The 17,630-nt window shown below is 41.6% G+C and overlaps 1 protein-coding gene and 1 long non-coding RNA gene across 4 annotated transcripts in view; one reads left to right on the forward strand and one right to left on the reverse strand.

Annotated features, from left to right (window-relative positions):
• esrrb (estrogen-related receptor beta) overlaps positions 1–17,630 on the reverse strand; it is a 39,490-nt gene that overhangs the window by 6,053 nt on the left and 15,807 nt on the right. For 2 of the 3 annotated variants that reach the window (XM_086149305.1, XM_086149287.1), the window contains 3 exons: positions 14,157–14,282; positions 8,403–8,513; positions 7,829–7,990 (listed from right to left, as the gene is read on the reverse strand). In XM_086149305.1, the coding sequence (XP_086005431.1) occupies positions 7,829–7,990; positions 8,403–8,513; positions 14,157–14,282 (399 nt within the window). The remainder of the gene's footprint in view (positions 1–7,828; positions 7,991–8,402; positions 8,514–14,156; positions 14,283–17,630) is intronic. The other variant, XM_086149296.1, reaches the window with a different exon arrangement.
• Positions 10,771–12,225, forward strand: LOC147237460 (uncharacterized). Its single transcript, XR_015106361.1, has 2 exons — positions 10,771–11,560; positions 11,811–12,225. It is a non-coding gene; the product is annotated as an uncharacterized LOC147237460 (long non-coding RNA).

Consider the following 17,630-nt stretch of genomic DNA (forward strand, 5'->3'; position numbering starts at 1 on the left):
TAAAACACACACAAACCCACAAAAAGATGTAGCGATAGGAAAAACAAACACATACACCCCTCATGCATGCTTAGCTTTATGTATGTGAATAGTTCCATGCGTAACACACACACACACACACACACACACGCACGCACGCACGTACATACGCACACACACACACACACACACACACACACACACACACACACAGAACAGAGGGGTCAAATGGTTAAAGCCCTACCTAAAGACTAAACTGCCCTCCAACAGCAACTGGATAGGTTGACATTGGCTCATGAATATCAAGCCAATGTCATTTCTCCTTCAACTCTGTTTAGTAGAGAACATTAAACATGAACACTACAAAAACCTATGAAGATGAGCTGCGAGAAATCCAAACTCATTAAAAGGGAAAAAGCCAAACAGAGGAAGAGCCAAGTGCAGATAGTTATCTATCCTATATTCCCTTCATACCACACTGCAATAAACTGTCAACAGACTACATGAACTCACCATAGCCCGCTCTTCCCTCATTCCCCCCCTCCGCTTGCGCTGCATGCCTGCAGGCAGTAGATTCTGTCAGCATATTAAGCTCTCCAGCTCCACCCTTGATTAACATGATTGCTTTTAAAAGTTTGCTGTTGCCACGCTTCCTGCCACAGCGTGATTAAGAGGCGATAGATTACAGTATTGACCAGGCCGCTCACCACGTCTATGCCCCACATTTTCTCTGATATATAAATGATCTCACTTGGGTGCCGTCACCTGCCTGATGTTTATCTCGCCCTGCCAGGACAGAATGAACACGCACGCACGCACGCACGCACGCACGCACGCACGCACGCACGCACGCACACACGCAAGCACACACAGACACACATAAAGGCGGGCAGTTCGAAGAAAATAAGAGACATGATGATGAGGCAGCAGAGAAACAGAGAATGATTTTGTGAGAGAGACAAGCAGAGAGAAGAGAAGAGCCAGGAAGAGTGGCACCTGAGTGTTCAATTTCCCTTATCGTGGTGATGACCACTGCAGGAGGAGAGCTGGAGGATACATTAATTAAGAGATTGTGATCAGAATGTGAGGGGCTTCACATTTTGAAGGGGAATCAATAGTCACTACAACGGAGCACAAACAGTCTAGCTGGACTGGTCAAAGGTCTGAAGAGCATTCAGCCTAAATCAGACCCCAAAAAACAAACTGCTGAAAGCACTCAAAACACTTGGGTATTATCTGTGGAGGCAATAAACCATATTTTGTAAAGGCCAGTACCATTACACGCATCCAGCCTGCATGTTAAAATCGTTTGTTGTGTTATTTCCTTGTCTGCATACGTGGCCATTAACTTGGACAGAATGTGGACTGGCCAGAGGGAACTGTCATGCAAGCATGGACGCAGTCTTGATTGCCGCATCAGGTTGGCATCACAATCACAGGCGAGGCTCTGTCTAGCCTTTTAATGCCAAGGGGGACTGAAGCGGAACTAAAGCGCTGCTCCCAATGTGACAACCTACATGAAGGCCTTGTTCGGGGCTTGTTGAATGCTCTGATACAGCCGACATCTCTCAGCAATATGCACACACAGCCCAGCAGCCTACAATTACCTTTGACGCTAAAAGTCCTTGAATTTAATCTAGTGTTGTGAGATGGAGAGGTGGTGTTTTTCCACAGCTCCATCCCCTCTCTTCAGGGCCTAAATTATCGCTCCAAATGGGATCTTGTGTCGTTGCCTCGCCTTTTTCCACTCAATTTAATCGAGTAATGAAGTGACTTCCCGACTCCGCAGGTCACACAGCGCTCCGGCCGCCGCACTCTGAAGGTGGCCCGGTTAAGTGCCGTCAGAGTGGGTGATTTGCTCTAATGAAATATCAATATTTACATCTTCATTTCCACCCCACTGCCTTGGCTGGGTTTGACCAAACATGACACAATATTGACCAAATCAGCGGGCCCTGTTTCTGCCCCTCAAGGCCTTTTTCCACTCCACTGCTGAGTATACTGGCAATTTTGTTTTTGAAAGTTCTTTACTGCAAGAGTAACAGATGTAATAACCCCCGGAAGTTTTTTCATCCCCAGTTTGACCCCTGCTCATTTACCAAATGTACAACTGTGTTTAAAGATAATAACATCAGAACGGTAGTATATTTAAAAAAATGATCACAACCTTCTCGTGATCAGGACTGAAAAATGTATAAAGCTGATGGACAACATCATGGAGGAAGCCTTCCCTAATTCACTGACCACTAAAGAAAACAGACGAACACCAAAACCACCAACTCTGCCTTTATCTCTGCAGACGTCCTCAGCTGTGGGCAGGAGAGGGCAGCTCAAAACCACAGACGGCTGCTTCAGACCTATTGCAGTGATTAAGGATGGTCCAAAATGAAATGCTGGAGATTTCCGTTGAGCTGGAGTTCATATTCTATTAATTTATTATTGTTTCCCTCTCCCCGAGGGCCATTAGCGCGGGTAATAAAAAGAGATGTAATTACGAGGCACCGTGGCCCCCTCCAGCTGTAGCCCCCTCGTAACTCACCCTCAATCAGACAACAGCGCAGACAGAAAGAGGGAGAGAGAGAAAAGGGAAAGAAAGGAAGAGAGAAATACTGGATTAAAGAGAAAAGAAGATATGGGCCAGAGAGGAGGGAGATAAGGAAGAGAGAAATGGAGCAGTAGCACGAAGTGAAAGCAGACTGCAGCGTGAGAGGAAAAGGAAGAGGGAGATAGAAAAAGGAAAGACAGTAATTCTGGCTGGAAGGGGGCTGATCTATCATGGCCATCAGAAGGACAAGCAGGCCCTGAAGACTCCTGCCCAGCGGCAATCTCACCTCAGCCAAGTCAAGTACTCTCTGGGCTCCAGTTGGCATAAAACTGCCCCTAACAGCACCCCAGAGGTCTTTTTTTTTTCAACCTCAAACTGAGTGATTATGGCGCCATAAGCTTAGTCTGTATCAAAGCTTTGTATTTTACATGGCACTTTAAAAAAGAGGGACAGTGTATGCACCACTCATTTGTATAGATCCCTCTAATATAGCAAAGTGACGCACCTTGCACAATACAGCGATGAAAGGCAATTTTGAGTGGCTTCATAATTGTGCATATTTGTAATTTGCGTATGACCACCATGCTTCTTCCTGAATTTAAATATCAGCAAGTGGGGGAAGTAGGGGCAGCTACGTGGTCCCATTTGACCTCTAGCCCAGACCCATGTATTACACAAGTATCCCACTTCACACCCATTCACTTCAATGGGTGGACACCCATTGGATGACACTGATGCCTTTTTGTATGGAACAAAAATGACCTGTTGAAAAAGAGGCCTGAATGAAAATAATCTTGTTTTTCAGCTCCAGCGCTCACAGGCAGGAGTGTAAACTATCTACCTTTTTTCAGATGTGATAACCAGCCTATTATCCCATTGTAAGTAGCTGGCGAATGGGTGATTTGAGCAGTAGCCTGTGAACTTTATAGGGGGGAAGAAGGGATATAGTAATCCCCTTGTTTTAATCTGCACTCTATGACCTTCTGACCCTATCATGGAAATCTTTAGCCTCCCGAGGGTCCCTCTGTTACTGCCGTCACATATCTATGTTTAGGCCAAGACCAGGACGAATCCATCTTTAATCTCTGCAATAATTACACAATTTATCTCTGCTGCCATCAAGCAGTATTGCTTAATAAGAGTTGATGCTCTACTGACGATCACTTAAAGGCACATAAACAGAAAGGATTTTTAACAGAAATGTTAGTATAAAGTTGGACATGGGGGGGAAACCTAAATACTTCATTACCTGCTCATGTGTCAAAGTAGCTAAACAAAGCCGTCCCCCACCCTGCCTGGCAGATGTCCCCTTCCTGGCCCTGCATAGTACTGACTGGCTGTATTTCTCAGAAATGCCCCCCTCCCATCTTGATCTCCTTGCAGCTTTTCTGCCATCTACCAGCTCTCTTGCCTGGGTTCGAGCCTCAGCATCCACCTGATTGCTCAATCTATCTTTATCTCCTATGTTGAAGCTTACGTCAGAGCGTAAATTGAATATACTAAGAGCTGTCTGTTGGTGTCTATATTTAATAAAGTGCACTGATGAGGTGCTGATTTATTGCCGGGCAGTATTCACACTCTATTACAAGGAGATTACGCAGCTTGAGTGGGATCAGGCTGGCAACACAGTAAGTAGATTTCACAATTTAATGGCAAAGAGAAAACAGGAGCCCAGAGGGGGGTGGAGGAGGGGACGATAGGTGATTATAGTGGAGGGTTGAGCTGACACAAACACGACAACATACAAGAGGCGCAATCACATTTTAACATCGCTGCCTCCATCCTTACGAATCCAAAGAACACGCAGGGCGCTTGTCTGTCAAACCCAGAGCTGATTGGTTGGCATTCACTAAAACATGCATGTCTTAATATTTCCTAAACACGAGAAATGAGTAAAAAGAATGCTAAGTAAAATGTATTAAATTAATTGGTCTTAACGATCAGGAGGATTATTTTATATTCAAACTGAGGAGATGAGTTCCATGCGGCTCAAGGGCTGCGCAGTCTGTCGCAGACATACCAGTGCAAAAATATATTTTATTGTAGAGGGCCAAACAAACAGTAGCATTGAGTCAATGTTTACTTGGCCCTTTAGCCTTCACAGAATTCCCGGATGAAAAGGTTCCTAGGCTGAGGGAGTAGTGTTAGGGAGCCAGCACGCACCTCTGTTGTGCAAGCAGTATGCATAGCAGTTTTTACATAGGAACACATGACATTACCATGTGTGAGTGGGAATGTGTGGTTGCATGGGTCAACAGAGGTTGCAGTAGCAACCCATCACTCCAGAGAAGACTGTAATGTCAAGGTGGTAAACAGGTTCTGGTGTACTAAAGCTGTCAATATACTTACTTCCACTTTAAACCTCATGGATAAGTGAAATGCAGCTTTATGAGAAACGGACTAGAGCGGTGGACAGTGGACAACTATGTGTGTCAAGGGTTGTTAGCACCTTAGGAGCAACAAGCCATCTGTCAGCGGCCCCATAATGCTGCTCCTAATGACTCTGCCCCCCTTAGGCAACAGTAGTGTTAGGCTCTGCTTTGTGGTGCTATTTGAAGCAGTGACACTTTTCCAAAAAAACACAATAAATATTAGATAATCAAAAGTAGAATCAAATGATAAAAACAAGCAGCAAAATTATTTTGCCCTATTATGCCAGCTGTAAATAAGCACTTGATTAAACTAAGTCAATGAGTACAACTCATATGCTTGAAAAACCGTGGTCCTACAAATTTCTGTTTGTTTGTTTTCAGAAAATTATAGCATAAATAGTATACAGTATTTAAGACTTTGATTGTGATTTCAAAAGGCCTAATAAAAAGCTGACATATCGTTCTGCAATACAATGTACCAATCTCCACAAATGACACACTTTCAAAATCCTGAGAGCAACCATGGAACTCCTCACTAAATTGTGCACATTCTAGAAATATGTTATTAAACATTACCACAGAACTGCAGAAATTAAAAATCGTTTGGGAAACAAAGAGCACTTTTCCATGACATTTAAATTGTTACATTTGGACTTTAGTTATTGGGCCATCTGTCAATGGTCTAATCAATGTGTGCTACTTCATAATGAACTGTTACTCTTTTTAATTCCACTGCCTACAGCCTCAAAAATCTATCAGAATGCAATCACCATTTTCCCCTCTTTATTTTCTTGTCCTGGAGCGCACGGTGGGAGAAATATGGTAGGGAGCTTGGTAGGCTGCTCAAGGGTACCGCTGGTGCATGGAGTGTTAGTGCATGGAGTCACACTCAAGCATTGAACCATCTCTGATCAGGTTCAGCCATGTACAACTCAATTATGCAGCCATTTCATGGCCAGAGGACACATGCTGTCCTTATACAGACACCACCAAAGGGACTGACTTGACCAAGCACTCAGCTGTAGTATTCATTTTGATAAATTATACTTATTATTCACTTAAAAGATTAAGCGATGGATTGTAATATGAAAGTTAGAGTTTTTTTTTTTTTAAAGGAATATGGAGATGTGTATACACAGCAATAATCAATTACAGTCTGCAATATTTCTCTACTATACAATGTTCAAAGTCCCAGGTATATACAGGGACAGACTCTCCTGCTTACAGCCAAAGGTTTTGGGTTAAATGATCATTATCAACGCATTTGGAAAGACAAGCCCTCTGCTGCAATCTGTAGGACAAATCCCATTAACATTATGAAACTACTGTATAAGACGCGTCAGTATAAGCTGCTTAACACTGTGCTTCAACACAATGACATGCGGAATCCTCATTGGTGTGCACATTTAATATTAAAATAACAATGCAGTAGACTGTTTGAAATACGTGTTATGGCTTTTATTTGTGAAATAATTATCAAAATTATAAGTCCCATGTAGAATGCAGATATATGTTCACTGATGACATGGGCTCTGGTGACCTGTAAAAAAAAATCTGTATTTGTTTTTCAACAAAATACAAAATGATGTCTGACATTCTCATAAATCAGGATTTTGAATTATTATTGGTCACATATGCTGCTATGTATGCATAGTATGCAGCAAAAATCAAACAGTGGATTGTCCGTTTTTGGCTGTGTCTGCTTCACAAATGTAATTTTGGGGACTCAACAATGAGTCTGTGTTATCAGGTCAGCTGTGATCCTGAGTAAGCTTCTTGGTTAAACTCTCAGTGTGCTGACCACGCATGGCCTGCAGGGAGGGATCCAAACTGTTTAGACATGTAAGGGACAGGGGTTGAGGCCAGGGGCTAGTCTATCTATCCCTAATCTTCTTACAATCAGATCTGTACCTAATTAATAACCCTCCTTCTGATTAGTATAGTCAAATCTATTCAGTGCAAACTACACCTGCCTGAGGTTAGCAGTGGTACACTTTGGATTTAAATGTATCGGCAGAGCCAAGTGACATGACACCAAAGAAAATTATTCTATATGTGTGCTTATGTTTGGACAAAGGCACAAAGTGTGCGTGTGTGTGTGTGTGTGTGTGTGTGTGTGTGTGTGTGTGTGTGTGTGTGTGTGTTATGTGACGACAGCTCTGTGTCTGTCCAAGGTATGTTGATGAGAAGAAGGGGTTACGGGGAGTGACGGCAAGGGACACGTTCTTTTAGTTTTGTTACTCTTCAATGTCTACAGCACAGTAATGTGGTAGAGTTATGGGGGTCATGCTCAATATCAAAGAGAATCTGCCTTGGTTGCAAAAAAAGAGTGGCTAAACAATGTGTTTTATGTCAAAATCAGAGACAAACTCTTGAAGGAAGCAAAATCTCTGTTGACATGAGGTGCTGTATCCTCAACTCAACAGCCTCATAACCTAGCACCTCCTTCATCAGTATCTCTGGGGGGCAAGGAAGAAACACGATTATGTCCATCAATAATTCAGTGTATGTGTGTGTGTGTTGGTGTGTGTGTGTGTGTGTGTGTGTATGCTTGTGCTTTTTGTGTGCACATGTGTGCATTTGTGTGGGTACGATATGATGTCTTCTTTGATTGGGCAGGTCCCCAACTTTGCTCTATATCTCTCAGGTGATTACAATGTGCATTGGCAGCAGTCAGTGTTCCCCTCTCTCCATTTAGTGCATAGATTTTAGATGCACTCTGTTGATTGTTTTTTGCACAGCTATGCACAGTTTCCATTCCCCCATGCCGTGACCTCTGTCATTAATTTTCTGCATGTGTGTGAACATAGGTTGAGAAAGTAGACAGAGGTAAAGAAGATAAATATTACAGTAAACTTGTGGGGAAGGTGGGTCTAATTAAGGAAAGCAGAAAGGTTGATAGAAAGTTTGGGGAAAATAACTGGGATTATACCTGGGATGTGCTTGGCCCAGCCAATGATGACAACCAGCTCGCGGTCAGCCAGGTCGCACAGTGTGGTCAGAGCCTTGATGTCACTCTCTGGCATGGTGGGGTCAGGCATAGCATAGATTTTTTCTGGCTCTGCCACCAGCAGGTGTGAAACTATCTTTGTGACTACAGATACAGGAGAAAGGTAAAAGATATCAAAGCCAAGCAACACGTATCATAGTTTCAGAAGGAGTAAAGATACACTGCACTGATAAACAAGGTAGGCTGCTAAAATAAAAATAAAAAAATGGTGCAATGCTTAGAATTATGACTGGATGCTTCATGACAGATTGCATACAAATGGAAAATGTACACATGAAATTGCTGGATCTAATTGCCCTACAGCACTTTGCTGTTGTTTATTTTTTTCGACAAATTACAACAGATACAAATAAGCCTGACTTGTTTGAGCAAAATGAATGAAAGATGAATATGAGTTTGGCCTCAAATCTCTCCTCAGTTTTACCTGATTGCTGGCCTGGCAGAGAAGGAGCGACGGAGAAGGGAGACAATGGGCTAGTGACGGAGCAGTACTCACGAGGCTTTTTGGTAGGAGGGGGGAGCGTCAAGCCAAGATAGGGGTTATTTTCTGTATCCAACCTTCGCTTGTACTTCTGTCTGCCCCCTCGTACACGATCCAGACGAACCCCTATAAAAGAGGAAACAATAGAAGCGTACGTTGAAATAAAGACTCTTCCCAGGCAGATCTGAAAGGAATCAAATAGATTGCAAATAACTATGTCTATCAAACTGTAAAGGTACAAATTAAACCACAGGGGTAAAATCCTATGAAAAGGCATTAGGGTGAATAACAGTGCAGGTTTCTACCTATTATAATTTACTAAAGAACAGCAAATGTGTGAGTGTGTGTATGTCTCTGTGTGTGTTTAAACTTGTCAGAGGTGTGGTTGACTTCCCATATGCGGCCCATGCCTGGCTAGTCTGCTTTAACAAAGCTGAGCCCAGAGCAGGTCTAAACATATGAATATTTAATGCAGGGTCAATGATCTCACAGACTGGCCCTCTAATTATTTAGCTTTTGGGTGAAGCAGACTGAATACTAATTGGCTGCCAGCGATATTCCTCTTTGCATGTTATTGTGTGTGTGAGCGAGCAAGCTCAGGTCTGTGTTCTTTCGGAACCAGAGAAAGAAATGTAACCAGCCAACAAGCAAAGATGTAGTTCCACAGACACAGTACAAAACATCCTCTGTCATTCTCCACATAGATAACTAGGTATTGCTTTCCCATAAAAGACCCTTATTTCACCCCTCTTTCACTGAAGTAGCACAGAAGCCTTATCACCTCCAGCCACACCTAGGGGTCCAGGTTTCACACTGATACTGTAAATGTCAAGCCAGCCTCATCATAACATAAGTTATTTATTATCTCATTATTTGATAAGAGTGTTTCTATTTGGATGTCTGTTCTATTCTATTAATTTTCAACATAGTTAAAATATTTCATCTATGCTCCTCTAGTTATTTGATATAACTGGACAGGTATTTTGTTATTTCATGTAAATGTATGCAACCATTTACATCCTGTATCCTCATGTTTGGCCCAGCATGCTGCTACTCCCATCCAGCCTAAATATCCCTGATGTCTTAATTCTGTCACGGGGGAGAATCCCTTCTCTTTACGTAGCATGCATAATGTAACCCCAAACAAATTTATTACTAAAAGGCGGATGAGAAAAGGCTCAGTGAAATGCTTGTGGTGGAGGAGGAGTTAATTTGTCAGCCTCCTGTGTCCTTTGAGCGAACAACACCAGAAGCTCGAGCACTTCCTTGATGATTTCATCACTTTATAACAGGGAGGACAGTGTCAAACCTGGGTATTGTGTGGCCACTGCAAATAAGCCTAATACAATTTGCCCATCAGCAAGTGCTCTTGGAGAGGATGAGTTTGGACCTGAACCATGCACAATGATTGGCAGATGCTTGGTGAATAGGGGAAAGGAAACTAAGGAGATAGAACCGGTGGCTTTCATTTTACAGAAAGCGATTCAATGATGGATTTATGCAAATATAAATTTCTTAATTTTCAGCACTTGTCTAACATGGGCTTTACCCACTCCCCCAAACTGAATGTGGGAGTATAAAGTGTAATATCATTTCACTGTAAAATATCCTCTACTTATATAAATTATTTGATTCCCTAGAAACACAAATCTGATTAGGATTGTCTTTCAATTTCCTGAAACTGACAACCCACTAACCTAATTACCCCCAATTCCCAACAGAGCCTGATCCTTCCCAGCAAGTAACAAGGAATCATCTGATAGCAAATACCTGTACTTTACATGTGCATTTGGAACGACAGCCTCGTCTTTATACATCATATCAAGAGATAGGGATTTGACTGTAACATGTTTGAAAGTGTTCCGAAAATGTTTTTTGAACGCCCATCCCTCTGCCTGCCACACACAAATTTATCAATTTGGTATCTTGTAGATGCATGATCAAATATAATATCGCCACTTTCTACGGTTTCTTCCGATTCAGCGGATGATTTCAGCCCCTGCCAGGTGGCTGTAGTCCTGCTCTCCATGATCCTCTCTATGGTTTGAGTCACACAGCTGTGTCAGCCAGTGATGAAGGTAGATTGGTGCCTCTTGTAATTAGAACAGCCCTGGTCATAATTAACCGATGCTGACAGGAATTAAACCTTGGCACTAACCTGTCTCATTTTGCTGTCCAACAGGGCCAGACACACAGGCACGGGAGAGGAGGAAAGTGATTAAGAGCAGCTCCACAGATTCATTCACTCACGCTGTTGAATACTATGGACAGGATGTTACAGGGGCCTTTGTGACTTGCCTATGTCCACTTGGTGGCCCTCAGCGTTTTGGTGCTTTAACTTTGACTTCTCTGTTGTGCTCCTTCCACAGTAAACAGTAGGAGTGTTATAAATGTGAGAAGAGAGATGAGGTCCACCTCATTTAAAGCCATCTCACTGTTATGGCCCAATACACAGTACAGCTCGGGTATCATCTCTTCAAAGCGGGTGCTGGGGGAGAGGGCTTTTGGCCAAGGCGGCTGGCATTTGTGCACGGATTAACACAGGCCTCGGGTGGGGGCTGGGGCCAGCTGACCCAGGGCTCCTCTTTCTCTCTGAAAACAATAATAATCCCCTTCCAAACACACTCCTACAAAAGGGCCTGTCTACACTCACTTTGTGTGGCCGGTCATGATAGGGGCCCTTATTTTGAGTCTCTCACCTGTTCTGGGTGTCTCTCACTGGGGAAAGTGTCAGGATGTCTGGGATGGTTGGCAATGCCAAGGGGGCTTAGACAGACCCTATTTTAGCTGGGAAAATCAGAAGGCCACATGGTAAGGCATGGGAAACCTTGCCTTTCAAGGAAGCCGACCTGCTAAACTGCCGTCAGCACTATTTCAAAGGACCCCTACTACCAGCTTTGCATGCTTGTCAGTGTGTTGCAGCAATTCTAATCACGAGTGGTGATGAGCGGGGGTAGCGGAAACATTGTCAAGCATTGCCCCCTACCCTGTCTTCTGACCCAAGGGGCTGCCGTACTGACACTCTTGTCACATACTCGATTTACAGGTTAGCTGGTAATTCCCGAGTGAGCTGATATCCCTGCTCATCCTGCTAATTGATTACAGTAAATGGTACTCGAACGACCCTTTTACAACTCTCTGCATTACACTATTGTGGAAACATTTCAAGTAAGGTTCGTAGTCATGAATGCTTCTTTATTATTCATTATACCATTAGTATTATAACTTCTCAGAAGAAGAATGTTTCCTTTCCTGCTGTTGTAGATACTCTGCTAAGGGATAATTATATGTAGCATTTCAGTTATTCTCAACGAAACAAAATAAAGATGATGATGAAGAAAAAAGTTATTGTTTTTAGTCAACGCTGCGAATTATTGTACTTCGAAAATCATATTTTTTCTCGTGTATTTATGTGTGTGACAGAGAGAAGAGGAAATAGGAAGGGGAGCGAGAGAGAGAGAGAGAGAGAGAGAGGGAGAGAAAGCACCCGTAAATGATAGTCAGTGCAAGTCACTGCAAACAACTGCCAATGGATGATGTCAATGTAATCTCTCAATAGTATCTTGTCTTCTCTCTTGCTCTAAGCTCTGACCCGTTTCCATTGATCAGAGGAAGAAGCCTGTTGCTCCTGAGATTTGATTCTTCTATTGATCACTTCCTCCTTTATACAGTCAAGGGAAAGTACGGCTACTCAGCGAAGGGTTTAGTCAAGACTCTGCTATCAAATTGCTGATCTTTGAAGACTGTTTTTCTTCCGCCTCTTGACGCATCTTTCGGCCACATGTGACCAATACAATAAATTTGAGGAGATAAAAATAAAGCCTTCACGTCAGTTCTCTCAGATGTCTGTGAAATTTTTATTGTGGTATCCCTGAATTTTTGTTTGTGTCATCCTCACACATCATACAGCAAAACCCCCAATGGCTGGGGGCAGTGCTGTACTTGTTTTGGAGCTGTAAAGTTATAATTAGGTGATTTTCCATTGAGACACACTGTGACCTTTCTGTAGTAATCAAAGTAAGTGGCAACCACAGTCACATGAGTGGTGACCATTTCCACACACTTGGGGTGAGTATGGCGTTGAGCCGATGGCTTCATGGAGCTTACAATGAACACTGACTATGTGTCTATATTTCCATTTTGTCTCGGTGACACTGTTAAGTAATGGGCTTCAAAGCAACTCAAAGCATTGCTTACTCGGAAATGCATTTCACTTGTATCTGTTAATGACAAGAGAGTAATGATGATAGTTTAGAATATATACTATTGAGAAGGATAATAGCAAGTGACCATGATGGCAGTAGGATTATAGCCAATTTGTTAAAGCGTAAGGTCACTCTTATTCTGCAAAGGTGCTGAATACACCTAGTGTGCATTAGAACCTCATGCTTAGCCAGTGACTGCCTATTTAAGTTTTACACTCTTTTTATTTTGATCAGACACTGGTCATTCATTTAAAGCCAGGACTAAATATGTATGTAGTCACTTACAATCTACAATGATATATTGGCATACATTTATCATCTGATTGTAAAGCAATTACTCAATCTTTCTGGGACTGTTGCTTTGTCTTGTTTCATTCAGTCCAGGGGATTGAGTTACTCTGTGGAGATCCATGAGGGCTATGACTTCAGGCTTCAGGTGGTGGTTGGATATATATGTATCTATAAACCCCACTCTTCTGTGGATATTGGAATGAAAAATGTTTGTACGTATATATATATATATATATATATATACACACGGTTTGTCAGACGACTAAAATGTTTAAGATTTTACTGAATGGCAGAGCATTTCTACTACTGAATAACAAAAAGAGATAGCCAAACAAAGGAAAATACAAGTGTTTCCTGGTCTAAACTCATCAGCACATAAAACATTAACACATTTTCTCAGTCCCTTGGTTGCTCCCAAGGGAGGCTTGAATAAATATGACCGCATTGCCACTGCAACCCCCAAGCAACATATCTTTCATTATTCATTTGTCCAGGCTTTTTTTTGAGTGACCAACAAAAGAGAGAGAGAAAGAGAGAGAGAGAGAGAGAGAGAGAGAGAGAGAGAGAGTGTGTGTTTGTGTCAGCAAGTAAGACAGAATGAGAGACAGAGAAATAGGGGAACATTGCAAGAGGGCTACATGCCACCTCTATATGGATGGTTAAGATTCAGAATCTCACAGCCTGCCATGGGGATACAGAAGAGAGTTGAAAACCCAGCTAGACAAATCCATCGGAAGCATGTTTAATTGTCACTGAATTCCCGGCTGGCATGTCTTTAAAAAAACATCCGCAGAAAGAGAGCTGTGATGTGTGGAAAATATTTAGTGGATCAATATGCTCGGGAGAGCTGAGACTGTGCCGAGTGCATGCCTAAGTCTGAGCCTTTCCAGGTGGAATACAGTTACATTTCTATTACTCAGACAGCAGAATTAGCCTATTCAGCATATTTCTGTCCCAAGACCGACTGTATATTATTTACTACTGTGTAGTGGAGGGAGGTCTGGTGGCTGGGAACTATTATCGAAGTAAGCCATTAAATTGAGCCTGGCATCTCACTTTGGGCTGCTAAAACATAAAACATGGTCAACTTTGAAGCAGTGTCAGATGTGACAAAAAAGCAATCTTGAGACTTGTGTGTTAGGCTGCAAAATTTATCAAGCAGCTCAGAGCGGTCGCATTGTTTATTTAAGTTTTATATCAAATGTAGATATCATAATTGTGCCTCTACAGTACATATGCATGTGGGTGCAATAATAAATAAAAATGTTCTTACTCTTCTTACCTTCTTTGAGCATCCCCACTTTGAGGCATTTCATGAAGCGACAAGCCTGACATGATTTGCGTCTTCGTTTTGTGATCTCACATTCATTTGTTGCAGGACAGCTGTATTCAATGTTACCTGAGAATAACAAAAATGAAGATAAAGTTAGCAATGGGACTAAGGTTTGGAATGCCAGATACATCTACATATTGAGCTGAAATAAGGCTGTTTCACTGAGGACTAAAGACAAGTGAATGGTTAATCAGGTGTTACTGCTATCTGTTAAAAATCATCTTTTGGCAAACAGTCATGGGCACATTTTAATCACACAGAAAACGATGACATTCATTCTGAGAGTGCATGGTAGTGGTGTCCTCGAGCAAAAAGGTACACCCATGATGTGATGCCTAACATAGGCAAAGAGGCAATGGGTAGGGAGGGGGTTTAGATAAAGCTACACTGGTCCTCCAGGACCGAGTGGATGCCACCCCAGACCAATGCTAAATTGCCCTCATTAATTCTGTGCATGAGCTCAGAGGGGGCCGCTACTGCCTCAAAAGCAGGCTGTAGAGTCAGACATGCTGCCTCTGACCACTTTACATAATACTCTAGTAGACCCAAACCTGTTGTTACCACTGTTGCCATTGTTGACTATTTACATAGTGTACAGGCAAGAGGCCTTATGCATTATTCAGCTGTAGCATCTGATTCCATCATGCAGCAATGAAAAAGAGTTTCACAACAACATAATAAAAGTGCTAGTTCTACCCTGCTCAAACATTACCAGAAAAAAGGGCAGGATATTCTCCGCTTTTATATGTTTCTCTACATTTTACTGTATTCAAGGGTTTTGAATATAGGGTTTTGGAATAACATTTGTTTCAGGCTAGGAATGCGAATTATTTTTCATTCTGATTTTGTTTTTCCCTCGAAGCTTCTGCCACCGGAATTATTCTCAACTTTGTCTTGGCCAGTGCAGTGCAAAAAATTTATTGTTGAATATGTATATTTAATTTGATTGTTGAACATTTTCTCTCATTATACATTTAAGAAAATACATGCCAGTGAACATGATCTGGTATAAAATACACATTACAGAGACACCTTGAAAAAACACATCTTTCTTATTTTACTGCAAGTATGTGCAATGTGAAAATTTCAAACAAAAGCACACAAGAGCTGTATCCCCACTGAATGTTTCCTGTTCTGTAACTCTGACCCCAACACCCCACTTCTGTACAGACAAAAGAAAAGCTGTATAATATTCCAGTGGTGTTCCTCCACTAGCCTTCCAACACGCTTTGACAACTTATGCAATTATGTTAACATTATTAGACAGATCAAGTAGAGGGTCCCAAGATGTTATAAATAATTAGAAATTCTTCCTTATATCGGGGTTAGAAATCATTATGCAAATTCTCATCTCTTTGGGATTGGGGTAAATAAAGGTGTGAGGGAAGCGGCTGATGAGCTCTGATTGTCTTTCCACTGTCTATTTTCTCTGTTGTCATAGTAGAACCAGGGTGTAATAATCCTATCCATTTTCCCATATGCCAGCAGTGCCACAGAACATTAAAATCAATTCAGTGAGGTTTTCCGTTTGTTCTACAATTAGGAATCAGTGACTTCCTGGGACAGAAAGTATTGAATAGATGAGAGTACGTTTTTTTTGTTGTTTTTGCTCAAGATCAAGCAGAAAATAAAGGGACAACAAAAAAACAAGAATTTGTTGACAATGCGCCGTCCGTTTGTTCTCCTTTTTGCATTTCTATGTGAGCATTTGATATTTATGTCAACTGAACCCCATGATAATCCTACAAAAAGCTACACATCAGCACTGCGGCAATGAGCCTTTGTGTTCCACACATATTTTGTGTGCATGTTTTTTTGTTTTGTTTTTTAGAGGTGTTTCCGTCCACCGCCTCTCTCCTTTCTTTCTCAGATGTAGTGTGTATATGTGCACAAACTCCACCTGTTGGAAAACTGAGAGAATTAGCCCTTTTTTATCACCCGCTCCCAAAACAAAAATTAACACTAGCTCCTTTTCTTACAGGCTACGGATTCCATATTTCCTCTCACACTCTATATGCACTTCATGCACATGAAGTTCTGTCAAAGGCAGTTTCACATAGATTAATGCATGGAACTGACCAGATTAAATTTTTCATTCCTATATTTCTCTGGTATCAAGGACATTGTTTTAGGATAAGTATTAGTGGAGTTTCAACTTGCCTCATACCTCTTACCTAATAAAAGAATCAAAGATGTTGTTTAAATCATAAAAGCTGTTTTTCTTTGTTTTTTTGATGAAAACATGATTCAAATTAAATATAGCCGTGGTCTTAAATTCACAGCATGTTATCAGAGGTTCCAATCCCTTCTAATTTGAAATGAAGTGCATTTTTTTATCTATATCTTACACAGTTGATGAGAAATACTTATATTATAACATACAAGTACAATTATTAATTAATTGTGTAACCAATTTGTTATAATTTAAAAAATTTTCTTTCCTGTCTTACTGTCTCTGAATAATATTGATAGAGGTTATCAGTTAAAAGTGACACTTACCAAAAATATATTTTCAAGGGTTGGATAAATTATATTTTTAAACAAATAAAACTGAAAGGCATCATTGGAAATATTGAAATTACAAGTATTAATCCTAAGAGCATATTTTGGAATGGGGAAGAAACTGATAAAAAAACTGATTCAACATCACCTTGGTTCCCTCAGTCTACCATAGTTACACACACTGGCCCAAGCACACAAACCAGGGCGTGCACACACACACACACACACACACGCACACACACACACACACACACACACACACACACATACATGAACGCATGCACACACTCACACACACGCAGAGAGGCACATTAGAGAATAACATGGAGAGTTTCACTTTTAGAAATTAAGCAGTCTGGCAGGAACCACTTTAACCTCAGGACCATGCCCAGGTTTATCTGTCTTTCAAGAGGTTATGGTATGGTTACCAATAACATCCCAGGGTGAAGGGAGAAGAAAAAGATTTCCCTCCTTCTCCTCTTGATAAGTATCTGTCTCAATCTATTTTATGGCTTTTCAGGACCCATGCCAGGACACAGAGGGGAAAGTCAGGCCTTGTAAGTAAATTACACTAAAATGGCAGGTATTTCTCATCAAAATCTAAACTGACTTTTACAGGCTTACTGTCAAGGTCTATTACTTCATATAAAAGAGGGTCACGGAGTTCAGTTGGTTTTCAAGCAATTTTACACTTGGGTTCAAAATGGGAAGAAAACATAGTTCAATAAGAGATTTATATTTTGATTGGTGGGGCATGTGAGGTGCAGGGACAGGGGTATGATTAGGGAGCAATGGGAACAAGGTATTTCTGGGATGGATGGAGATCCAGGTTGACATTAAATTGGGCCTGGCCTTGACTAATGTAACTATCTCCATGTAAGAGTTCAAGGGGCTTCTCACTGGATGAATAGT

This window comes from Fistularia commersonii, chromosome 1 (assembly GCF_037954325.1).
Source record: "Fistularia commersonii isolate RoL2024-O1a breed Wild chromosome 1, RoL_Fcom_v1.0, whole genome shotgun sequence".
NCBI classification, from domain to species: Eukaryota; Metazoa; Chordata; class Actinopteri; order Syngnathiformes; family Fistulariidae; genus Fistularia; species Fistularia commersonii.